We start from the raw sequence: 23,546 nt of genomic DNA on the forward strand, positions 1-23,546 counted from the left end.
TCCCTTTGGGGTGATTGGACCTGAGTGCCCAGGACACAGTGCAGGGCTCTGTTCTGAGGCCACGTGGTGTGACTCTCCAGGGCTCCCTCCCCTCACTGTCCCTCCTGCCTCTGTCCTGTCTCAGCTCCTATAGACCCGTGGAGTGCCTGGCCCTGCAGCCTCCCTGAAAGGGGTGCCAGGTCCCACGTCAGTGTCTCAGTGGCTCACACCTCTGCTGCTCTTCAGCAGGTGGTGGCTTGGGACGGAAGCCAGCCCCTGCGAGCGAGCCCGTCAACAGCAGCAAGTGGAAATCCACCTTCTCACCCATCTCCGACATTGGCCTGGCCAAGTCTGCAGACAGCCCCCTGCAGGCGAGCTCCGCGCTGGGCCAGAGCTCCTTGTTCGCCTTTCGGCCAGCCCCAGAGGAGCCTGTCACGGCCGAGGCCAAGCTGGCTACCCACCCAAGGAAAGGCTTTTCTGGCTCGCTGTCAGGGGCAGATGGGCTCAGCCCAGGCGCCAACCCTCCCAACGGCCTGGCCTTCAGCGGGGGCCTTGCCGCGGACCTCAGTTTACATGGCTTCAACGACGGTGCTTCCCTTTCCCACAAGGGCCCTGAAGTGGCCGGTCTGAGTGCCCCACTGAGCTTCCCCTCCCAGCGGGGCAAGGAGGGCCCCTCCGAGGCCAACCCCTTCCTGAACAAGAGGCAGCTGGAGGGCCTTGGGGGCCTGAAGGGTGAGGGTGGCCCTGGCAAAGAGCCCACTGAGCCTGGCCTGCCCCCTTGCGGGCCCACGGACAAGGCTGCCCTGCCACACGGCAGCAGGCCCAGCAAAGGCCGGGACCGCGAGCTGGACTTCAAGAACGGCCACAATCTCTTCATCTCTGCTGCGACGGTGCCTCCTGGGGGCCTCCTGGGAGGCCCTGGCCTCGCCACCGCAGTGTCCTCTGCCGGCAGTGCAGCTCCCGCCACCCAGGCACACCGCCCCTTCTTGGGCACCTTCGCCCCTGGGCCCCAGTTCACCCTGGGCCCCATGTCCCTACAGGCCAACCTCGGTTCTGTGGCTGGCTCATCCGTGCTACAATCCTTATTCAGCTCTGTGCCGGCCGCCGCGGGCCTGGTACATGTGTCGTCCGCCGCAACTAGACTGACCAACTCCCACACCATGGGCAGCTTCTCTTCTGGGGTGGCTGGCGGAACCGTTGGAGGTAGGCGGAGGCAGGCCTTCCTGAGTCCAGCTTCCCCAGGGCAGGGCTCTGGTCACCCAGGGGCGCCTCCCCCAGGAGCGCTCAGGTCGTCAGGCTGCTGTGCTGGTCCTTTCAGAGCCCCCTAGAGGGCCGTGCTGGGCCACGCAGCCCCTGCACCTTGGCAGGCTCCGGGGTGTCCTTTTCTTGAGACCCAGATGATTGTCGTGAGGTGGAGGACTCTGGCCGGTTCAGCCTGCATCAGGTTCTTGTTGTAACACGTCCCTCTTGTTTTCAGAAGAGACGGTTCACATAACTAGGGCAGTCCTTTCTGCCAGGGAGGCCACCTGGTTAAGGGTGACCACTGCAGCAAGGCCAGGGGAGCTGGCCTTGGGCAACAGGGAGCCCGACCACGCCTACGCAGACCCCGGGTGGAGCGCAGCCCGGGCCAGGCGTAGCGCGTTGGAGCTCCCGGCTGGGCGCGGGCGGGCAGGCCGGCCCGAGGGGCGGGCCTCGGCTGGCTGGCTGCAGGTAAGTGCCCTGCGCTGCGCCCTGCTGCTTGCCGCCAGTGCTGCCTGTGACCCAGAGCCGCAGCTGCCCGGCTTCCCCTGCGGCTGTGCTCCTCTTGCTTGGCTGGGCCGTGCCCGCCTGTTGAAGCTCTTTTCTCTCCTGTTTGCAGGTGTCTTTAACCACACGGTGCCTTCTGCCTCTGCTCATCCGTTTGGAGCCAGTGTCGGCAGCGGGGCTGTGTGTAGCAGCGCCACGCTGGGCCTGAGCCCGCTGCAGGCGGCGGCCAGCACCTCGGCCTCTTCCTTTCAGGCCCCGGCCTCGGTCGAGACTCGGCCGCCCCCTCCGCCTCCGCCTGCCCCGCTTCCTCCTCAGCACCTGGGCCGGCCCCCTGCGGGGCCGCCTGTCCTCCATGCCCCCCCTCCTAACGTCGCCTTGCCTCCTCCTGCCGCGCTGCTGGCCTCTAACCCTGAGCCCATGCTTCTGCAGAACCTAGCGTCTATCCCGGCTAACAAAGCTTTCTTACCCTCCTCCTCGGCCACCTCTCTGCAGCCTGCTAACGCCTCTCTGTCTGTCAAGCTCGCCTCCCTCCCGCACAAGGTCTCCCGCCCCTCCTTCACGGTGCACCACCAGCCCCTGCCCCGGCTGGCCCTGGCGCAGGCCACGCCCGCCATCCCGCAGGCCAGCTCCACTGGGCCGTCCGCTGTGTGGGTTTCCCTTGGCATGCCGCCTCCGTATGCCGCACACCTTTCGGGGGTTAAGCCTCGATAAAGACTTGCTTAGCTAGCAGTTCCTATTCTGTAAGGTAAGGCTAGAGCCACGAAGGCGGTGCTCTCGAGAACCCAGCCCTCCCTCCCGTGGCACAGAAGACGGCCCACAGGGCGCCACAGAGGGCCCCGGGGGAGGTGCCGTGCCGTGGGAGAGCTCCAGGCGCGAGGGCCACATCTGTGAGCGCAGGAGCTGCCGAGGAGCTTGGCAGGGCTCAGCTGCTGGGTCCTGAGGGACACGGGCTCTCCATGTGGCCCCCCAGCCGTGGCCAGTCAGCAGATCAGAGAACAGCCTCGGGGGCAGAGGTGGACCATGCCAGCTGCCACAGGGTTCAGGCACAGTGTGCAGGACCAGGGCCAGGTGTAGGGGTTGGGGCTCTTCTTGCCAAGCCCAGGTGAACCTGCAGGGCTGAGAAGTGGAAGGGGTAGCCCCGCCAAGACTGTGACAGACTGGCTGGCGGAGCTGCCAGGGAGCCAGGGCATGTGATGATGACCCTGGTCTGAGTCCTTGTACACACCTCACAGGAATTAAGAAAACCCAAGGCATGTAGCCTCTGGTGTGCCACAGGTCCCCAAATGGGTTTGGCCTCGCGATTCTAGACTGAGGCTCCTGCTGGAATTCCAGCCGTAGCTCCGGGCGTCCGCGGGCCGCCAGGTGGGGCTGTCAGGGCACACTGGGAACCGAGGCCCAGCCCAGGCCACAGGTGTGGCCACAGCAGTGCTGCAGCCATGACCCACAGCCAAGGGGCCTTGCCTCCCCCTGGGGACAGAGTGGTGCATGTCCACTCCACCCCTCGGCCAGTTGCAAGACCTCAGGGCGCCCGGCCTGGCCTGGCATCCTGTGGAGCAAAGGTGTGCTCACTGGGTGAGGAGTTGATGGTGGCTCTGACCTGCCCCCAGCACGTGGGAAGTAGAGACAGACAGGATGCTGACCACTGGGCTGGTCAGACTGCTGCTCACTCGGGGGCTGGAGACAGGCTATGTGTGGCCCCGTCTGAGAAGTGCCAGCAGTAGGGTGGCCGCGGTCAACCTGAGCCCGTGTCCTCAGGACAGCTGAGCTGGAGAAGGCTGGGGTTGGCCGCAGCAGCGTCTGGGTGTCAGGCCCCCCCCCCCCCCCCCCCGTCTGCCCACAGGGAATGCCTGCCTCTGTCGGTCTGCAGAGGTGTCCTGCAGGGCGGCCCTGGCGGCGTGGGGTGTGTTCTCTGAAGGCCTTCGGGCTGGCCTGGTGAGTGCCAGGCTCCGCCCAGCGGGCTGCTAACGAGGCTGCTCTCCCCACTCTGTGCCCCCTGCAGGTAACTAGGACTTCTACCTCAACCGCGCGACTATGCAAGGATGGTGTGGACCAACGCGCCTGCTGCTCAGTGCTCGCTGGCCTACTGGGCCTCCACCTGGACGGCGGGGACAGGACAGGGACAAGGAGCTCCACTGTGAATCGGCGGCACGCGCAGGAGGTGCTGCCACAGTCCAGTTTGTACTGTCGATAGTTTTAGATAAAGTATTTATCGTTTTTTAAAAAGTATAAACAATTCTGACTTATTTTATTCCATCTAAGTCGTCAAAGGCAACCTATTGAGAAGTATAAATGTCTATGTAAGAGAGTCTATATCTAGATACACGGACCTGCAGGGCTGCCCGCCCCCGGAGACGCCGCCAGCCCGCCCGGTGCTATCGCGACACCAGGCCCGTGCCTGCCTCCACCTCTCGGTGCTGCCCTGGACACTGACCAACGCCAAAACCAGTCCTCAGAAACGTCCTCCCCAGCGCCTGTCCCTTGATCCTGTACCAAAGGCTTGCCCGATCGTGAGCAGGGGGCTGTGGTCAGGGCCCTCAGAGGAGGCCCTCTTCCTGGTGGCCAGCACTGACCTGCAGCCCTGCCTTCCTCTGGAGCCCCTTGAGCCTCTGCCCCCACCATCTCCTGCCCCCTCACTGTGAACACCCTAACTGTCAACCTTTCGGCTTAGGGTCCAGCCTTTGGCATCCTGGGCAGTGGGCACAGCTCTGCGGCAGGTGCGGTTCTGACTGGTGCTCCCGAAGGCTCTGCGTCAGTGTCGTGCCCAGTGCAGTCACTTCCGTGTTTGTTTTTCTTTGGTTTGTGGCACCCTGCTTGGTGACCTGGGGCAGGCCCACAGTGGGTCCCCTTGTATTTGTGTATCTGAGAGAGTCACACTGAAGAGTGACAGTATTTTATAGAGATGTGATGAGAATTTATAAATTTCATAGACTTGACTGCATTTATTTTTAGATTGTATAATGCACAGTGAACTTTAACAGAAGAGAAAGCAAGGGAGAAAGAAACCTTTATATTTATTCAAATGCACAAAACTGGCATGGGCTCCAGGGCCGGCCCTCACTGCAGACCTCACAGAGTGCGCCTCAGAGGGGCCTGGCCCACCCCGCCCTCAGGAAGGCTCGCGCCTGACACAGGGCGCCTGTGCTGTCGGGGTGCTCTGGGCTGCAGGTCTGGAGGGGATGCCGGCTCCTCCGGCAGCCTCGTTGGTGCTGAGAACGGACGCGTGGTGTAGCCACAGACGGGCCAGGGCTGCTGGGCCTCCAGGGTGTCCTTGCCTCTCTGAAGCCTCAGCAGACCCCTGGTGGCTCTTGAAGCCTGTCCCAGACCTGGTGCCCCTCCCCCTGCAGTGAGTTCTGCAGACGGTGCTGGTGACCCACCCCTCCTGTTGGTGCTCTCGGCCAGGCCTGCAGGTGCTGTGCCTCATTCCCAGGGGCTCCAGCCCAGCCCTTAGCACGGCAGTGCCCTGCTTGGTGTGGGGGACTGAGGGTCACTTCTCACCACACAGCTTCCCCAGGTGCCACAGGGTGGTAGAAGTGAAGTCCACACACAGCAAGTCCCTGGTCTGATACAAACCCATTCTTTAAACACTGTATGCTTCCGCCCACCTCCCCAGGTAGTGGAGGCTTGTATGTGGGGCAGGCCATGCCAACGTGGCCTCCCGCCCACACACCTTCCTATAACTAATCTGCACCTACGCTTGAGTGTCAGGAGATACCACCACATGTTGGGCATGTGCCTGACACTGAGCCCTACTGGGTCTCAGGTGTCCCAGCAAGTTCCCCTTGAGCCCACCAGGGGATGGGCCTGTAACCCAAGCCCCAGCTGACCATGGGGCCAGCAGCCTCCTGTTCTCAGCATCCAGGCCCCTGCTACCCTCAGATACCACCCAGACTGGCCCACTGCCCACGTGCTGGCACCCAGGGATGCTGGTGTGGGGCAGCGCTGACAGAGCTGTGCCGGAGTCTGAGGCTGACACCCGTCTCCATTACCTTGGGGGGGGGGTGTGCTGCTGGGTGCCGAGGGTGACTGCAGGGAAGCCCTGGAGCGCCAACTGGCTCACGCTCAGGAATTGTCAGGAAGCCCTAAGGACTGGGCCCTGCAGGCTGCCTGCTGGTCAGCATCTACACTAACCTAGTAACCTGGGACTTGTCGCCCTGTTGGACCCCCCTCCTCGTCCTGGTGTAATGTCCATCCACATAGCCTTCCCTTGCCCAGCTTGTTTGTAACGCAGCACAGCCTCGTTTCAACTCTGTAGTGTACTCTGTACTCGCTGGGCGCATGGCCAGCTCCAACCCTGGCGCCCGCTGCATTGTTCCACCTCTGGGCGCTGTAATAAAACAGTTTTCACCTGGACCTGGTCTGAATGCCATCCTTTCTTCCTGGTGACATGACAGTGATGCGTGTTGTCCCTCTAGTGGGGAACCCTCTACCCACGGGTGAGGGTAGCAGCAGCTGTGGGAGCTGACAGTGGCAGAGGGGACCCTGCCTCAGGGAGGCCAAGCCCCACCCTTCAGTACTGGGCCTTGAACCCACAACCTCAGGCATGAGCTGACCTGTGACCCAGCCTTGGTGGAAAAATGCTCTTTTCTGGTCACACTCAAGCTGAGGTCTGCCAGCACCCTGGGTGCAGCCACAGGGTCATCCAAGATTGCTGTGACTCCATTCCTCCATGGGCAGGGGCCTCTGCCACCATTCCCAACTCTAGATCTGAACTTTGAAAGGACCCCTCGTGGGCTGGGGATGGGGCTCTAGCGGTAGCGCTCTCGCCTGGCATGCATGCGGCCAGGGCTGGATCCTCAGCACCACATACAAAGAGGTTGTGTCCGCCAAAAACTAAACAAATATTAAAATTCTCTCTCTCACTCTCTTAAAAAAAAAGAAGGGACCCCTCGTCCCTCACTTTCTCAGGAGGGGGCTCTGGCCGTCTGAGTCCCCTTCCTCTTTCCATTGACTTCACCGCCACCTAGTCTGGAAAAGAGGTACCTTTATTGGACAGAGCAAGCTTGGCGACCTGGAGACCAGCGCCAGGGCCTGCGCCATCAGCAGGAATCAAGTTCACAGCTGGTGAGGGAACCTCACATTCACAGCTTCACCGAGCCTCGTACATACATTCAGCTGGCATGAGACAATAGAGTTGTGCCAGTCAGGTGCCCCCTTGGCCCTCAATGGATGCACCGGAGAGACCAGGCAGGGGCATGTGGCACTCTCCAAGATGGGAGGGAAGGGCCAGCTGAGCAGTTTCTCAAAAGAGGCAGTCCCTGTCCATCCCACCCATCCTTAGGCCAAAGCACCTCCCACTGCAGACTCAGTCATGGCCAGAAACCCAGGGCAGAGGGCCCAGCCCAGGGTCAGTCCAGCTCATCCAGTTGGGAGCTGACACCAGCTGACTGCCCCTCTCTCGGTGAGCTGCTCAGCTGAAACCTGGTCTCCTCAGATATGCCGAACTGCTCCAGGGGGTCCTGTGGAATGGAAGGATGGGCCATGAAGCTGGGCCGGGAGAACTGCCCCGCCACCTCTAGCCCCACACACACCTTGCCCGTCATCTTCTGTATCTCGTTCCTGTAGAAGATGAGGCTTCTCCGCATGTACTCGTAGCTGGAAGAGGGCAGGACTGGCAAAGTCAGAGCCTCATCCCATCCTCTGTGGCTGCTGAGCGATGCCTCCCAGTTGCCCCCGAGCTCACCTGGCCCGACGCAGTGCCTCTGTCCACTGTTCACACTGCTCCTGGCTGCAGCACTCAAAATGATACTTCCTCTCTGGGTCCTCCACGAAGCCTGTGGGAGGACAGAGGGAGGGGGCCACCTGTCAGTCTCCACACCCTGCCGGCCACAGCCCCAGCTTCCCCTTGCCGAGGCCTAGAACTCCTCCGGCCCCTCCACCTGCCAGGAGCTGAAGTGAACACCGCCCCAGGTTCCTTCGTCCTAAGCCCAGAGGTGACCCTGTCTGGAGTGAGCCTTTGCTGATGGAAGTCACCAAAGAGGACCCTAAATGCGGCGAGTGCTGCTCTTTGAGAGCAGACGCAACGGGGCGAAGGTCCTCAGAGCCAGGAACCGGGGCTACCTCAAAGGGCACACACCGTGTCCGCCCAGCGGCCAGGGGCTGGGACCGCGCGACGCGGGGCACTCACTGATGGAGAAGCCGCCGGGCTCTTCCTGTGCAACTCTGCAGCGCTCCAGCAGCAGGGCTCCGAGAGGCTGCGCGAGACACGGGCGTGAGCGCCGGCCGCCCGCGCGGGCCCCCCCTCGGCGCCCACGCCCCTACCTCGGCCTCGTCCGTCCGGAAGTAGAAGAGGAAGTTGACCACCAGCTTCACCAGCCGCCGCTTGGCCACTGCGGGCACAGCGCGGGCTCAGCGCGGCTCAGCGCCGCCAGGAACCCCCCGGCCAGACACCCGGGCCCGGCCCACTCACCGCTGCCTTTCTTGGGCCCCCGCATGCCCAGCTCCGCCGCCAGCTCCGCCGGCTGCTGGGACAGAGCCCGCAGTTCCTTCTCGTTGTAGCGCATGTCAGGCACCGCAGGGGTACGGGAGCCAGAGTGCGGAGCGCGCTTCTCCTCCCGGCCGCCGTCCCCGGTGGCGCGGCACCGGCGCCACAAAAGTCTCAGGGAGCTGTCCCGGAAGTAGCTAGTGCGCCTGCGCGCCCCGAACGGCCTCTCCTTCCCGCATCTGCTACGTGGCGCTGGCCTGCGGGGCCCGTGGGGGAGATCAGCTGCCTTTATAAAGTCATGAAAAACACTGAGCCTGGGACGGAAACTGGCTCACGGCAACCCCTTTGACCGGCGGTGCCCCTTCCCCAGGTGTACGTGCGCAGGTGGAGGGCACGATAGCGTTTCCGGCCGCGTCTCAGCGCGTCCACTCTCGACACCCAGGACCGCGAATGAGGACCGAGAGTTCGTTGCGGACGTAGTACGCACGCGCCCTTCCCCGTCCAGCCTCCACTTAGATCCGCCCTCTTGCCCTCGCGCCTCCCGGTCGTCCATCCGGGCCGCGGGGCGGACAGGGCGTGCGCCAAAGGAAGCTCAGCTCCGTTGGTCCCGGAAGTGGCTCGGGCCTACGCGTTGCGCGTGCGCACGGAGAAGTCTTGGCGGTCGCCGGGAAGGCCTCGGAGCGTGGCCTGGGGCCCCGGTGAGGAGCGGCGCGGGTTGCGGGCGGTGGCCGGGCCCCGGAGCTCGCTGGAGCGGGGTGGAGTGGGAGCCAGGCGCGCGGCGCGGCACGCCCTCGGGAGCCCCGTTGGGGGCGGGCGGCCTGGGTGGCGGAGGGCCTCGGGTCCCCGAGCGCCCGCGTGGGTTGCCGCCCGGGGTCTCGCCGGCCTCGCAGCCCGGGAGCGCGCAGGCCTCTGGCGCGGGCGGCCTCGGAGCGTTAGCTGGCCCCGTGCAGGCGCGCCCGGCGGGACCTGGGCCGAAGGAGGCGGCCACTCCGCGCAGAGCCGGACGCCTGGCCCAGGACCCAGCGGCCACCTTCCCCTCGTCTCGTCTGTGGCACGGAACACTTCCCTCCCCCAGGGTCGTCGTCAGGCGTCCGGCTTCCTTGGCGGCCTCCCGCCCCGTCGGGTCGTCGGTCTTTGTTCCGGGCTGCCACTGAGCTACCCACCCCCCAGGTTCTTTGTGTTTTTAATTGTGAGGCCGGGCCTCGCGGAGGCGCCCTGGCTGTCTCCCTGCACGCTGTTTTCCTGAGGTCGACTCTGCCGGCCGATGCAGAATCCCAGGAGGAACCGGTCTCTTTAAACCCCCAAGATCCCGTAGGCACGTTGGTTGTACTTTCCATGTGTTTAAACAAATCGACTCCCCGGATTCCTGCTCTGCTTTGGACACAGCCCTCCAGCTGCATCCACGTCCAATCTGCTGTTGTGGAATTTGGTTCCCTGCCCTAGCTGTTAGGTTGGCCCACTCTGTTCTCTCAGAACCCACGGCCTGTTAGTTTCTAAAAAAGCAAACGATTTTGAGTTTTCTTTTGAGACCTTGATTGTCTGGAAGTGGCTTTGTTCACTCAGTGCCCTGCCCAGCAGTTCGGGCATAAAGTCGGTTTATAGGGCTGGACTCTTCTGAGGCTCCAGGAAGAGTCCACGTCCCTCCTCCTCCAGCTCCTGGAGATCCACGGCCCCGGGCTCTTCGCCCCTTCCTTCAGCTCCAGAGCCAGCAGCACACTGTCTGCCAGTATCTCTGTGACACAGGCCTTCCTGCCTCCTCTCTGAGGACTCTGTTGACACTGGGTCCCCGATAGTGTAGGATGATACCCCATCTCACAGCCCTTCACTTCTACTTGCAGACTCCCTTTTGTCATGTATGATCACAAAGGAACGGTTTCTGGGGATGAGGATGAAGATATCTTTAAGAGCTGTCATCCACTGGGCCTCTGGGCCTTATCTCTGAGCTCGACCCTAATTGAGGGGTTTGTGGCAGTCATTGGACAGTCTAGACAGAATGTTGGGTGACCAGAAAAAACTGCCTGGGGTTTGGGTTCTGAGTGAACTTGATAGAATATGGGAACCCGGGTGGCCTATAGGATTTTGAACTGGGTGTTTAGGATTCAAATAGCTGCAAGTAGCTCTTGAATATTGCAAATTAGGCAGAGGGGATCCAAAGATAGCTGTCTTCCTTGCCTCCAGCAAATCCTAAGTGCTAGAGAAGTAGAAATTAGGAACGAATGTAGCGGGACAGAGCCAAAGCTAGAGGAGGGAGTGAGCCAGGCTTTGGTGAGTCAGGACAGCTTTCTGGAGAGGCTGAGGACTGTACCAGGAGTGACCTTGCCCTCCCTGGCCTTGGCCCTGCACTCCCAGGCTGGGCGCCTCCCCCTGCCTCCAGAGTCCCTGAGAAGCGCCACAATAACCTTCTAGGCCAAGAACAGACCATGTTTCCCTGCAGCCATCTAGTTCCATCACAGTCCAGTGCACTGTGAGACACGCTCCTTAATCAACCCAGATTGCCCTGCACACATCCTGTTGTCTAGGGTATCACCCAGGACCCCCACTCCACAGGCCCCTGAGCTGGAGTCTCTGGAGATGCCTCTAGAATCCCCCTGTTACCTGCCTGTCCCAGGGTGCCTGGCCACAGCTTTGGCAGGTGGTCTGTCCATCACACACTCTCCTCTGTCCGCAGGTTTCTCCCTGGTTCCGTAAAGCCTCAAGGCCTTCACCATGGATTTCCAGCATCGACCTGGGGGGAAGACGGGGAGTGGGGGTGTGGCCTCCTCCTCTGAGAGCAACCGTGACCGCAGGGAGCGCCTCCGGCAGCTGGCTCTAGAAACCATTGACATTAACAAGGTAGGCCACAGGGAGGTCCTTGGCACCCTGTGCACAAGTGGGTTTCTTGTTTTTTTATTTTGGGTACTGAGGATTGAACCCAGGGGCACTGAGGCACGCCCCCCCCTTTCTGGTATTGTATTCAGAGACAGGGTCTCCCTGAGTGCTTAGGCCTTTACTAAGTTGCTGAGCCTGGCTTTGAATTCCCAGCCTCCTGCTCCAGCCTCCTGGGTTGCTGGGGTTACAGGTGTGGCCCATGATCCCGGCAGAAGTCTGGTTTTGTAAAATGGCAAGAAGAGCATGTGCTGCAGGGCTCTTTGGTCACGGAAGAAGTTCTGTCTGGATGTCCCATGCCCCCAGTCACAAACCCAGGACTCTGGAGTGTCCCAGCACCATCAGGCAGATGGTGCTTAAGGCTTTTGCTGGCCTGAGAGGGTGGACCCAGCAGATCCCAGACCTTTTGGCCTTAGTTCCCTGACCGTAGACAGTGGGCTTCCTCTGCCTGACAGGATCTGTTTTCTCCTCAGGATCCATATTTTATGAAAAATCACCTGGGATCGTATGAATGCAAACTCTGCCTGACTCTGCACAACAATGAGGTATGTTCTCTGGGCCCTACCGTGGGTCTGGCCTGCCACCAGCAGCGGTCCCTAAGCCCTCCCTGGCACTGACTGCCTCCGCTTCTCTTGGCCAGCCTCTGCCATGCTGCAGAGCCCAGCCCGATGCCCACCCCAGCTCCGTGCTTGCTCCGACTCATCTCTCTTTATTGTGAACTCTGAGAGGAGAACAGAGGGCATCACCTAGGACCCCACTAGACAGCTGCCAGCCCACTCACTGGACATTTGTTCCAAAGTGTGTCTTTCTGTGAAAGACGCCTATCGCTGAAGATGCAGGTCACATTCCCTCTGTCACCAGCTGTGTCCTGCACACTCGGCCCATGCGTCTGCTGGGAGCCCTCCCAGCCTCCCTTTCTTGCGAGGCCAGGGGGTGCGGGGTACTCTGCCTGATGTTTGATGGGCTGGCTCCAGAGAGGGGGCTCTCCAGCCTGTGTAGTTTGAGGATGTCCCCACAGTTCAGGCCTTTCTCCCACGGTTCTGGCAGCCAGGAGGTGGCTGTGGTGACTCGGTTGCAAGCTCTGAGCTGGTCTGAGCATCCTCTGCTCCGCTCTCTTCGGCAGTGACGAGGCTCTCTGTCTCTCGCCTGTCTCTGCACTCTGTTGAAATGAACTGTCCTGCACATCAGGGTCTCTTCTCGGTGCTGTGGACACTGGCTGGATCATTCTCTGGGTTGGATGTGAAGTGGTGGGTCAGAGGGTGCCAGGTGTTGCGCTACTGACCACACTGCAGCCAGGTGCAGATGTGCACACGCCGGCAGGACCCCACAGGCCCCTTGGGGTGCTTGTCTGGGGGTGTCCCACGTGTGCACTTCCTGTAGCGTGTCTTCCCTTCCCCGCACCCTGTGTGGACCTGTGGAGGTCATGCCTTCACCAGGTCAGATGCCTGCCTTGCCCCTGGCTCCCTCTGTTCCTTATCTCTGTGGCAGGCTGGCCTTGTTTATCCCTGTGCCCCACACAGGCCCTGGGGACGACTGTGGGGTCTTTACTTGGCCTTTGTCATTCTCTCTGCAGGGCAGCTACCTTGCGCATACCCAGGGGAAGAAGCATCAGACCAACTTGTAAGTACCTTTGCCCCTGCAGCTGGTGCTGAGCCTCGGCTCAGGGCTCTGAAGTCAGCCAGGCTGCACCTAGGTTGGAGGGGGAGCCCCTCATCCGATGGGTGGGAGACAGGAGAGGCTGTGTCCTTGGCTGCAGTGCACACTCTGCCTGCCCTTTACCCTGAGGGGCTGGGGCTGGGGCTCAGTGGCAGAGTGCTCTCCTGGCACGTGTGAGCCACTGGGTTGCATCCTTAGCACCGCATAAATGTAAACCAGTAAAATAAAGGCATGCTGTCCACACACAACTACCAATACAAAAACTAAAAATAAAGAAAAAAGGGGGATTCGGGTCTCTGAGAAGAGCAAGAGGCGTGGCATGCCCTGAAGGATTCTAGCAGGCCCAGCTGACCATGACAAGAAGAGGAAGAGGCCTTCTCGGTTTTCCCTGTCCCTACATTCTGACCCCAGGGCCTCTCCCACTCCTCCCACTCTTGTCTCGCTCACCTTGTAGAGGAGCTCCAAGGTCAGGGCAGGGGCTCAAGGCATCTGGGCCAGTGGCCTTGGTGGCCTGTTTGCAGGGGCTGCAGCGCTTGTTTGTCCTGCCTGCAGGGCTCGGAGAGCAGCCAAGGAGGCCAAGGAGGCCCCTGCCCAGCCAGCGCCAGAGAAGGTCAAGGTGGAGGTGAAGAAGTTTGTGAAGATCGGCCGCCCAGGCTACAAAGGTGTGTCTGTGGGAATGACCAGCTGGCCACAGCTGCTGTCCCCTGGCCTTTCACAGGAGTCCCCTCGTGGCTCCTGGCCTTGGCCTCTGTTGCCAGGACTTGACCAGCACTGATCCCCATCCTCCCCCCGCCAGCAGCTCCCTTTTCTGTCCCAACTGGGACCACTCCCCAGCTGGCCACACTAGCTTTGTGTGTGCCCCAGACACTCAGTCCTGACTCTTCTGTGTTCCTGGGACATCATGGGGGCACATGGGGAGGAAAAGCAGCAGAGGGGCAGTGAGGCCAGGCGGCATTTTCGCTTCAACTTGAACTTGAATGTAGGCTCCTCATAACCTAAAGGGGAAGGAAGAGAGGAAACTTTCAGGAGCAACTTGTCGAGGACCAGGGGATACAAGGGTTGGAAAGCTGGCTGAGTGACAGTAAGAACACAGAAGTGTGTTCCCGCGAGTTAGGGAGGCGGATTGGCCGTTGAGCAGTTCTTAAGAGGTGGGATGTTCTGTGAACTGGTCCTCCGGATAGGTCCACAGAGCAGAGGCCTGAGACGGCCTGCCTGGGGAGCGAAGGCTGGCTGGATAGCGGAACCCAGGCGCAGGCCACAGCCAGGGTCTGGATGTGTAGTGAGGAAACGGCGATGGGCTGTGGTCAGCTTTGGGATTTAGCTGCCACCTCCAGCAGCCTTTCTTGGGGCACAAACTGTCGTGTCCCGGTATAGCAGCTTCCTCTCTTGCTTACCCCATGCGCAGGACTGGGATTCAGGTCGGCCCCACTTGGATCCCAGTGAGGTAGCCCAGAGAGCCCTCCTGGCCCCAGAGTCCCTGCTCTACTCTGGTGTCCTGATGTCTGGGGAGGTGGCCTGCCGTGAAGGCCCCCAGGAGTTGTGGTGGAGCACTGCACAGCATGGTGTGACGCTCCCTTGTGCACCCGAGCCTTCCCTGTGGCAGAGCCTATCCAGCCACCCTGGCCAGACAGGCACCTGCCCAAGACCCATTCCCCTGGTGGGTGGGCAGTATTAGACCACCCTCAGGGAGGACCAGTACCCTGGACCTAAGAGCCCCATTATTGCAGTGACCAAGCAGAGGGACACAGAGATGGGCCAGCAGAGCCTCCTGTTCCAGGTGAGGTGGGGCCTAGGCTGGGAGGGAGGGGGGGCCCAGAGGCACTGGCTGAGAGCAGTGTTGCCGCTGGCTGCATTCCACAGATCGACTACCCGGAGATCGCCGAGGGCATCATGCCTCGCCACCGCTTCATGTCTGCCTACGAGCAGCGGATTGAGCCTCCGGACCGGCGCTGGCAGTACCTGCTCATGGCTGCCGAGCCCTATGAGACCATCGCCTTCAAGGTAGTCGGGCCTCTGGGGTCTCCTCCTTCCTCCACGAGGGTCTGACAGGGCAGGAGGGTCACCATTAGCCACTGCACACTGGAGGTGGGCCTCCAGCACAGGCACTGCCCGTTGGGGGTCTCCCTCTTGTGCGTACTGCTGTTCCATGAAGAATTGGGGTCCCAGGGTGGGCCGAGTGCCTCAGCTGTGAGGCCTCCACTTTGCGGCTTTGCTGGGTCTAGGCTGTCACAGGAGTGACGGTAGCTATGTCCTGGGCCTTGACACAACAGCAACAAATAAAAGCTGTGAGTCCTGGCGATGCAGGCTGCCGCTTTGGTGAGGGACAGATGGGGATGAGCCCAGTCTGCCTCACACCAGGAGCCCTCTGGGGCCTCCCGTCCTCCCTAGGTACCTAGCCGAGAGATCGACAAGGCTGAGGGCAAGTTCTGGACTCACTGGAACAGGGAGACCAAGCAGGTTAGTGATGGGGGCCTGGGTCTGGGCGCTGCGGGGGACCCACACCAAGGCCTCCAGCACCAGTGGTCCACCCCCCAGCTCCAAGGCCATGGGGTCTGAGGACCTCCCATGTGTCTCTCCAGTTCTTCCTTCAGTTCCACTTTAAGATGGAGAAGCCTCCGGCCCCACCCAGCCTCCCTGCAGGGCCTCCAGGGGTGAAGCGGCCTCCACCCCCGTTGATGAATGGTCTGCCTCCTCGGCCACCACTGCCAGAGTCCTTGCCCCCGCCTCCACCAGGAGGCCTGCCCCTGCCACCTATGCCCCCCACTGGGCCTGCACCCTCCGGGCCCCCTGGGCCTCCCCAGCTGCCCCCACCAGCTCCCGGGGTCCATCCTCCAGCACCAGTGGTCCACCCCCCTACGTCTGGAGTTCACCCCCCTGCTCCTGGGGTCCACCCTCCAGCTCCCGGGGTCCATCCCCCGGCACCAGTGGTTCACCCACCAACATCTGGGGTCCACCCCCCTGCTCCAGGGGTCCACCCCCCAGCCCCTGGGGTCCACGCCCCAGCCCCTGGGGTCCACCCCCCAGCCCCTGGGGTGCACCCCCCAGCCCCAGGTGTGCACCCTCCAGCCCCAGGTGTGCACCCTCCCCCAACGGCTGGGGTTCACCCCCAGGCCCCAGGGGTACATCCACCTGCTCCTGCCGTTCATCCTCAGGCACCGGGGGTGCACCCACCGGCCCCTGGGATACATCCCCAGGCACCAGGGGTCCACCCCCAGCCCCCTGGGGTTCATCCTGCAGCTCCTGGGGTCCACCCTCAGCCTCCTGGAGTTCACCCGTCAAATCCTGGGGTGCACCCCCCAGCTCCTATGCCTCCGATGTTGAGGCCCCCTCTCCCCTCGGAAGGCCCAGGGAACATCCCTCCCCCACCCCCAACCAACTGAAAAGCTGCCCCCCCTTGTGTATCTGGTGTCCCCTTTCTCCCTGCTTTCCCACAGGAAGGCGTCATGAGCTTTTGTACTTACTGTTCCCGGAGCCCATTAAACAGCTTCCCCCTGTCTGCAGTGGACTGACTGATGGGGCACTGCTGGGCGGGAGGGCTGTGGGGGGGTCCATCCTGCCACACATGGGTTCTGGCCTCCACCGGGACATGTGCAGGGTGCTGCTGGACACAGTGTAGCTGGAAGGGCACAGGGAGCCCCAGCTGACTTGGAGACCGCCCCACTGCTGCGGGGGGGGGGGGGTTCTGCACCTCTGCACTCTAAGCATGCGCGCCCCCCCCCCCCCATGGTCCCTCTGCTGTTTGTCTTTAGGAGGGACCCTTCCTCAAGGACAGCTTGGTCCCCAGGGCCGTCACAGGCCTGGCTATCTGGTGAGAGAGAGACAGGTGGCTGGGCCAGAACAGATAGCTCTTTGAGAAAGCTGTCTCCCATGTGCCCCTGCTCTGTCCCTGTGGGGTGCTGGGCACTGTCCCCCAAGGTCACTCTGGAGCAGATAGAGGCCTTCCTCTCCCCACACATTCCATACTCACCCATATAAGCCAGGCCACCCAGCCCCTTCCAGCACTCGCTATGCAGGGCCCACCTTTCCTCAGCCAGCTGGCCCTGGTGGTGGCCATGGGGACTGTATTGAGGGTTGAGATCTCCAGAGGAGAGGAGCCAGCGGGGGGTTTCATCTTCCCTGAAGACTGGACGTGGCAGCCTGGTGGCCCACAGGACCCCCTGTGCCTGGTGACACTGAGCAGGACCAACAGTGGGAACAGAGGCCCCTTGCAGGTGGTGGGAACCCTGAGCAGCTATGAACACGCTTTCTTGGAGGCTGTTGGGAGGTCCCACTGGGAACCCCAAGACCTGGCCACCTTCGGGGTCTGCAACCTGAGCGACGTGCAGACTGCCCTGCCCTCTCTGCGACACCTGGGGTCCTGGCTGGGGGAACGGAGGGGTCTGCTGCTGGTCCTGCACCTGGTGGAAGGTATGTAGAAGCCCTCCCAAAGCCGTGCTTCTCCCTGGGAGGAGGCTGTGGGTCTCTGCCCTAGAGGAACATGGGATTCCCAGATACCCAGGCTCCCAGATGGCCCCCACACAGTGACGGTGAGGGCACCCCTCCTGCCCACAGTATTGCTGCCAGAGCTCCCGGGTCAGCAGGGAAGGCCCCTCCCCACAGCCAGGGAGCCCAGGAGAGCAGGACCCAGAGAACCCCAAGGTGCATCCTTACCCGCAGCCTTCAGCCAGCCCCCAGTGCTCTCCTTCCCAGACAGCAAGGCAGCAACGAGAAGGGGACCTCCTGTCCTCCCTTCAGATGAGGTCCCCTGCTCCTGGTGTCCAGGGAGAGTGGACAGTACCCTTAGACCTCCTGGCCCCCAACAGATTGGCAGAGGCTGCAATTGGGGAGGAGGCTCTTGTGCAGAACATGCCTGGGGAGCATTTGGGCTCAGTGGCTCAGGTGTCCCTGTTGCCCTGGCTGCAGTGACATGGGAACCAGTGCCCTCGCTGAGGTTCCAGGAGCCCCCCGGAGGAGCCAGCCCCCATGAGCAGGCGCTGCTGGTGCTCTACCCTGGACCTGGCCCCGAGGTGACTGTCACCGGGGCTGGGCTGCCAGGTGCCCAGGTATCTGGGAGTTGCAAAGGGCAGTCCTGGGCCACCAGGAGCCCTGTTTGAGGGGAGGAGGCTGGATTTTTTTTTTTTTTTTTGAGGTCTCTGTGTAATGGAAAGGCACAGAGGATCAGTGAGTGAGTAAAAGGGTGGTCAGGCACCAGGGAGAAGGGATGTGCATAGCCAGGCTGGGGGCGGCAGCACCCCCAAAAAACAGGCCGAGCCCCATCCCCACAGGGCCTCTGTCCGACCCACAACACGCGCTATCTGGTGCTGGCCGTGGACCGCCCAGCGGAGGCCTGGAGCAGCTCTGGGCTCACCTTGACCCTGCGGCCCCACGGAGACGGTAGGCAGACTGGGCAGGGGCTGCTGCCTTTGGTGCCAATCTCCGAGCCATAGTAGTGCCCGCCCACCACAGGTGGCCCCATGAGCACCGCCCAGCTGCAGACGCTGCTGTTTGGTTCCGACCTCCACTGCTTCACGCGAATGACCCCGGCCCTCTTCCTGCTGCCATCTGGGCCTACGCCGCTGCCTGCCCATGGCCAGTTGGACATAGTGCCCTTCCCGCCGCCCAGGTGCGTGCCGGTCATGGAGCAGGGGGCGTAGGGGGTGGAGGCAGCACTACCTGGCTCCCTCAAGGCTACCTCGCCCCCTACTGTGGGTTCCAGGTCGTCCCCGGAGCCCGAGGAGCTGCCGCCCAGCACAGACCCCTTCCTGGAGATGCTTACGCGCTTGGTGCGCGCGCTGCGAGGGTCCCCCACCCGAGCCTCATCGCCGCGCCTGGCCCTGGACCCAGGCGCTCTTGCCGGTTTCCCGCAGGGCCTAGTCAACCTGTCAGACCCCGCGGCACTGAAACGCCTCCTCGATGGCGAGGAGCCTCTACTGCTGTTGTTGCCACCCGCTGCGGCCACCCCTGGGGACCCCACGCGACTGCAGGGCCCTGCGTCAGCGCCCTGGGCCGCCGGCCTGGTGCATCGCGTGGCCATCGAGCTTCAGGCTGCGGCCGCGGAGCTCCGCGGACTCCCGGGCCTGCCGCCTGCAGCGACCCCATTGCTAGCGCGTCTGCTGGAGCTGTGTCCGGGTGACTCCAGTGACACTAAGGGCCCTGGCAGCCCCGGGGACCCAATGCGTGCGCTGCTGCTGTTGAAGGCCTTGCAGGGATTGCGCGCTGAGTGGCGTGGGCGGGATCAGCGCGGTTCGGCGCGGGCGCAGCGGAGTGCGGGGGCCACAGGCACAGAGGACGGGCCGTGCGCGCTGCGTGAGCTCAGCGTGGACCTGCGCGCCGAACGCTCTGTGCTCATCCCAGAGACCTACCAGGCCAATAACTGTCAGGGTGAGTGCGGCTGGCCGCAGTCCGACCGAAACCCGCACTACGGCAACCACGTGGTTCTGCTGCTGAAGATGCAGGCCCGCGGGGCTGCTCTGGCTCGCCCGCCCTGCTGCGTGCCCACCGCCTACGCGGGGAAACTACTCATTAGTCTATCCGAGGAGCGTATTAGCGCTCACCACGTGCCCAACATGGTGGCCACCGAGTGCGGCTGCCGGTGACCGCCGCTGCACGGACTCCGCGCGCCCCAGCTAGCGCCTCTCCCCATATTTATTCAAACCTCAAGCGCCCCAATAAAAACAGCATGCACTCAGCTGGGGTCGCCCTGCGTCTTGGGGAGCCCTGAGGGCCTCCTTCTGCCTTCTCAAGTGCAGGGCCTGAGTCAGCCCTGGTAGCTCAATGGCATTCAGACATGGGGTCCAAGCACGAAGGAGCAGGCAACGCACTGGCCGCAGCACTCGCTTTATTTTCCTGGAGCCTCGGGGCCATTGAGGGGAGATGGGCCCCGGGACGCGCTCGGGACCCAGGCCCGGCTCAGCCTCGCCCCTTGCCCGCGCGGAGCTTCTGTCGGCCTGGATGCCCGTCCTCCTCGTCGTCAGGGTGCCGCGGGGGGACCCAGACCTGCCTTTTCCTGTGCTCAGGGTACCTGGGGTCCTTCGCCCAAGGCCGATGGCCCCTTTCGCGTGCCTCCCAACGTCGGGGCAGGGCTTCCCGGGCCTCCCTGGCGACCCGCGGCCTCTCCTTCCGCGGCTTCTCCTTTCGGATTTTCTCCTTCGGTGGCCTCTCTTCCCTCCGCGGCCTCTCCTTCCTCGGCCTCTCCTTGGGCCCTCCGTCCTCCCCAGCAGCCTCTCTGGTGGCCTCCCCAGTTTCCCCTGGAGCCTTCTCTGCGGCCTCCTTGGTCATGGGGACCTTGGGACTGTCCTCTGTCTTCCCCTGGAGTGCTGGTGGCCCCGCCTGGGGCTCCCGGACGGTGGGCTCAGGCTGTAAGACGTGCACGTGGGCTCTGGAGGCGGCCGCCCTCCTTCCTCCTGGACAAGGGCCCACCTCCCGCAGCCACTGGGAAGCTTACCAGGGAGGGCACCGGCTCTGTGTGCGGAGAACTCCGAGGGACCCAGGGCTCAGGGGCAGGTGCGGGGGCGGTCCTCTCCCCAATCATGGCATCTGGGGGACCCGTGGGGAAAGCCAGTCAGCCTGGGCCTTAGGAGGGGTCACACTGTCCACTGCCACCCCTCCCTCCACCCTAGAGCTCCAGGCCCCGGACAACAGGCTGTGCCTCTGGCAGGGCTCCCTGCTGCCAAGGGCACTCCTGCCCGCGCCTCCCTTTTCCCGCGGGCTTCAGGAGAGCCCCTAGAAAGGGTGAGGTCTCGGGCCTGTCCCACACGGACTTTAGGGCGCTCCCCTCTGGAGGGCGCTGAAAAGGGGCGCACAAGGCAGGAGCTGGAAGGGGGAGCCCAGGCCACCAGGCCGGAGTGAGCGTGGCCTTGGCGGGAGGGGGAGGGGAGAGTGGTCCTAGGCCGGGTCACTCACTGGGGGAGGTGTTCTCGAGCTCCAGGGAGGGGCGCAGGAGGCCGGCCAGAGCCCCCACCCAGGAGAGGAGGCACCCAGACCCCGCCCCTGCGCTGCTGGGCCCTTCCCTGAGGCTCACCGTGGCACAGCTGGAAGGCGGAGCCCAGCAACGCCACCAGGGAGGCCAGCACCAGGCACTTGTTGAGGGTCACGTCTCCCCAGGGCAGCTCCTCCCCGAGGGCGGGGAGCGGCACTGACGGCTGCGGTGGCGCGGCCTGCGCCTTCTTACGTGCGGGGACGCTCCGAGGGGCTGCGGGGTGGGTGTTCTGAGCTCCGGCTCTGGACTCCGCAGCACCCTCCGCCCGCGCTGGGCGCAGGGCAGACCGGCACTGCCTGCACCAGCCCCTCGCAGGTGAGCTTAGCGGGTGCCCCTGCCCTTGCCGGCACTGCCTGCCACTGAAATCCAGGAGCCCCCATGGCATCCGGTCACTTGACCCCCTAAATTCAGTGACCCAGGCTGCAGCCTGTCCCCATGCCAATCTGTACCCACCCCTGCCTCATCCATGCCTGTTGCAAACCCACTTGCTCCAGATTTCAGCTTTTCCTTCCCAGCTCCTGGGCTCCCCCTGACCACAGGCTCCTTTTCCATCTTCTTGGGTTTGGTGGCCACATTCCTCACGGCCTCGGCCTCCCGAGAGTCCTGTGGGAATCACCAGACTTTCCAGGTCATTGTTTCCTTAGGTCTTTCCTCTAAGGGAGCCCGGCCCTCCCTGGGGTCTAAGAGACACACCCTCTTAGCCAATTTGTCCTCAACTCCAAGGGCATTCTGGGCTGTCACCTGAGGGCCCAGACACTCACCTGGGGCCAGGTGCTGGAGCTGCCCAGCCTGGGGGTCTCTGTGGGTGGGAATGGAGAGCTTAGCCAGGTGGCAGGGCCCCCAGGTCAGACCCCGACCTGCCGCTGGCTGGGCTAACAGTGCAGCCTCCCAGTTGCAGGGAGCTCAGAGGCCCCTTGCCCCAAAGCACACAGACTCCAAAGGCCGCCAGGGGTCAGACCCAGATGCAGGTGGCCGGGCACCTGTTCCGGGCTCCTGAAAGACCCCCGAGGCAGGAATGGGGACCAGGCTGGCCGCAGGGAGCAGTTCCAGCCCAGTGAGGGACAGTAACCCCTGGTGTCTGGTGGTGAGCCACCTGGCTCAGCGTACCTGGAGGCTTGTCCCCTGGAAGCCGGCCTGGGCAGGGATCTGCCAAAGCAGAGAGGTCCTCGCTGGCCAGGCAGCTGCCCAGGCCTCCGTCCAGCTCCTCCGAGGCTCTGGTGGTCATGTAGACTGGAGCAGCAGGGGGCCCAGACTGGGGCTGGGAAAAGGAGTTTCACCACCTGGGCCTCCCAGGACAGGAGGCCACCAGCCTCCCTCTGCCACTTCCCAGTTGTTGCTGGTCCCTCTCTCTCTAACAGCCTTTTCTGAGCACAGTCACCTCCTGCAAGGGTCATCCCCAGGCACCCTCCCAGCCCCTCTTACCCACAGCCACCACGCTGGGCCCTCCCCATGGCCTCTGTCTCTGGACCCCAGCATCCCTGAGTGTGGCAGCAAAGGCTGCTGGAGCTCAGAGAGGACTGGAATCCACCCAAGGTCACACAGCAATGAGTCAAAGAGTCAGCCCACACCAGAACCTGGGCCCCAGGGTCAGCTCATGTTCTCTGAGCCCAGGGACTATTTTTAACTGGTGTCCAAGGCCAGCAGCACAAGCTGGTCAGTGTCTGAGCCCCTCCCAGGTCTTGCTCCTATGGGGGCTCTCTTTGACCATCCTCACCCACCATTCCTGGCACCCAAAGCTTTCGCCCATCCTCATGTTCCGAGGGGCCCAACCCCCAGCAGCCAGAACCCACCTGGCCCTGGCCACAGTAGTTGAGGGCAGGGGAGGAGGGTCCTGGGGTCTTCCTGTCCCAGCGTGCCCACGGCCCCGGCCTCCTCTGTCGGCCTCTGTTCCCATACGGCAGATGAGGAAACCGAGGCTGCAGACGGGCCAACCTGAGTCAGCCCCAGACCTTGCTTCTTGAGGTCTCCAGGGCCTCTGGCTGCTAGTTCTAGTGGGTCCCTCACCCCAGGAAGGGAGGCCCCCTTCCCTGGGGCTGGGAGACCCCGAGGGGCGGAGGAGGAAGTGCACAGGGGGCCAGGGTGAGGGGGCGGCAGCGCAGGGGAGCAGACCCCAGCCCTGGAGACGGCCTCCCCAGCCCCGCTCCCCAGCCCCTCTTACCCACAGCCACCACCACGCTGGGCCCGGAGCACAGGATGGAGTCTGGGAGGGTGGACGGGACAGACAGCGACAGGTGGCCAGAGACAGCTGGGCGGACCTCACTGAGGACCATGGAGCCAGGGGAGGGGCAGGCGCGAGATCACCACTGGAGTGTCCCAACCCCCACCACTGGAACCAGGCAGGGTACTGGCCAGAGGGTGACCCCACCCCATTCAGGATGATGCCACCACCAGACCAGCCACGGGTGACAACCAGGAGGAGTGGGGTCCAGAGGGGACGGCGCCTGGGCCCTGCTGACTGCTGTCTCCTCTGGGCCACAGCCCTCCCAGAGCACCACTGTGTGCAGGTCTGCAGGGCGCCCAGAGCCAGCAGCCAGGGTGGGAGGGAGGGCCGCACCCAGGGGGCCGGGGCCTGGAGCAAGGCTGCCCATGGACCTGGGGTCCAGAGGCTGCCCAGCGCAGGGCCTCAGCTCCCCATGTGGACACTCGCTGCACCAGCTCCCAGCCACGCCCCGGCACCTCTGACCGTCCACACCAGGCGCCTCTGCTGGGGTGTGTCCAGAGGGTGTCCCAGCAAGGACAGCCTCGAGGGCAGCCCCCGCCCTGCACGCAGGAACCAAGACACCACTCTCCAGCGGAGGAAACCTGTGGTCATTATTATTATTTTTGAGACCTGGGATTGGATCCAGGGCACTAACCACCAGGCCACACCCCGGCCCTTACTTTATATTTCATTTTTATTTATTTATTTATTTATTTATTTAT

The 23,546-nt window shown here is 63.0% G+C and overlaps 5 protein-coding genes across 18 annotated transcripts in view; 3 read left to right on the top strand and 2 right to left on the bottom strand.

Annotated features, from left to right (window-relative positions):
* The window catches only part of Dot1l (DOT1 like histone lysine methyltransferase), a 56,678-nt gene extending 50,603 nt beyond the window's left edge, over window positions 1-6,075 (top strand). For 6 of the 10 annotated variants that reach the window (XM_078033250.1, XM_078033245.1, XM_078033251.1 and 3 more), the window contains 2 exons: window positions 226-1,182; window positions 1,838-6,075. In XM_078033250.1, coding sequence (XP_077889376.1) covers window positions 226-1,182; window positions 1,838-2,436 — 1,556 coding nt within the window. In that variant the 3' untranslated portion in view covers window positions 2,437-6,075. Of the gene's footprint in view, window positions 1-225 lie in introns of all 10 variants that reach the window. The other 4 variants (XM_078033247.1, XM_078033248.1, XM_078033261.1 and 1 more) reach the window with 4 other exon arrangements.
* Window positions 6,076-6,689: 614 nt separating this feature from the next.
* On the bottom strand, window positions 6,690-8,580 carry Plekhj1 (pleckstrin homology domain containing J1). 2 transcript variants are annotated; one of them, XM_040290714.2, is made up of 6 exons: window positions 8,132-8,580; window positions 7,984-8,051; window positions 7,799-7,916; window positions 7,406-7,496; window positions 7,254-7,317; window positions 6,690-7,181 (listed from the first exon to the last, which is right to left on the bottom strand). In XM_040290714.2, exons 1-6 carry the CDS (start codon window positions 8,223-8,225, stop codon window positions 7,071-7,073), a joined length of 546 nt encoding a protein of 181 aa, XP_040146648.1. In that variant the 5' UTR covers window positions 8,226-8,580; the 3' UTR covers window positions 6,690-7,070. The 2 variants fall into 2 exon arrangements, with proteins under 2 accessions (XP_040146648.1, XP_005332051.1); XM_005331994.5 differs by having other exon boundaries at window positions 7,850-7,916; window positions 8,132-8,571.
* Window positions 8,581-8,691: 111 nt separating this feature from the next.
* Sf3a2 (splicing factor 3a subunit 2) lies at window positions 8,692-16,163 on the top strand. The gene is made up of 9 exons (XM_005331996.5): window positions 8,692-8,844; window positions 10,815-10,978; window positions 11,485-11,556; window positions 12,585-12,631; window positions 13,220-13,329; window positions 14,395-14,444; window positions 14,528-14,668; window positions 15,056-15,124; window positions 15,247-16,163. Exons 2-9 carry the CDS (start codon window positions 10,853-10,855, stop codon window positions 16,045-16,047), a joined length of 1,416 nt encoding a protein of 471 aa, XP_005332053.1. The 5' UTR covers window positions 8,692-8,844; window positions 10,815-10,852; the 3' UTR covers window positions 16,048-16,163.
* A 214-nt stretch (window positions 16,164-16,377) lies between these two features.
* On the top strand, window positions 16,378-19,334 carry Amh (anti-Mullerian hormone). Of its 2 annotated transcripts, XM_005331995.5 has the most exons (5): window positions 16,381-17,074; window positions 17,570-17,709; window positions 17,932-18,040; window positions 18,113-18,269; window positions 18,363-19,334. In XM_005331995.5, the coding sequence occupies exons 1-5, from the start codon at window positions 16,675-16,677 to the stop codon at window positions 19,240-19,242; spliced, it is 1,686 nt and encodes a 561-aa protein (XP_005332052.2). In that variant the 5' UTR covers window positions 16,381-16,674; the 3' UTR covers window positions 19,243-19,334. The 2 variants fall into 2 exon arrangements, with proteins under 2 accessions (XP_077889434.1, XP_005332052.2); XM_078033308.1 differs by lacking the exons at window positions 17,570-17,709; window positions 17,932-18,040 and having other exon boundaries at window positions 16,378-17,074.
* Window positions 19,335-19,467: 133 nt separating this feature from the next.
* On the bottom strand, window positions 19,468-22,521 carry Jsrp1 (junctional sarcoplasmic reticulum protein 1). Of its 3 annotated transcripts, none has more exons than XM_005331998.5 (7): window positions 22,415-22,521; window positions 21,732-21,882; window positions 21,386-21,423; window positions 21,110-21,227; window positions 20,667-20,837; window positions 20,091-20,182; window positions 19,468-20,002 (listed from the first exon to the last, which is right to left on the bottom strand). In XM_005331998.5, exons 2-7 carry the CDS (start codon window positions 21,847-21,849, stop codon window positions 19,556-19,558), a joined length of 984 nt encoding a protein of 327 aa, XP_005332055.2. In that variant the 5' UTR covers window positions 21,850-21,882; window positions 22,415-22,521; the 3' UTR covers window positions 19,468-19,555. The 3 variants fall into 3 exon arrangements, with proteins under 3 accessions (XP_005332055.2, XP_077889442.1, XP_077889446.1); XM_078033316.1 differs by lacking the exon at window positions 22,415-22,521 and adding an exon at window positions 22,047-22,205; XM_078033320.1 differs by lacking the exons at window positions 21,386-21,423; window positions 21,732-21,882; window positions 22,415-22,521 and adding an exon at window positions 22,047-22,143.
* Between the last annotated feature and the right edge of the window lie 1,025 nt (window positions 22,522-23,546).

Source organism: Ictidomys tridecemlineatus, chromosome 2, assembly GCF_052094955.1.
Source record: "Ictidomys tridecemlineatus isolate mIctTri1 chromosome 2, mIctTri1.hap1, whole genome shotgun sequence".
NCBI classification, from domain to species: Eukaryota; Metazoa; Chordata; class Mammalia; order Rodentia; family Sciuridae; genus Ictidomys; species Ictidomys tridecemlineatus.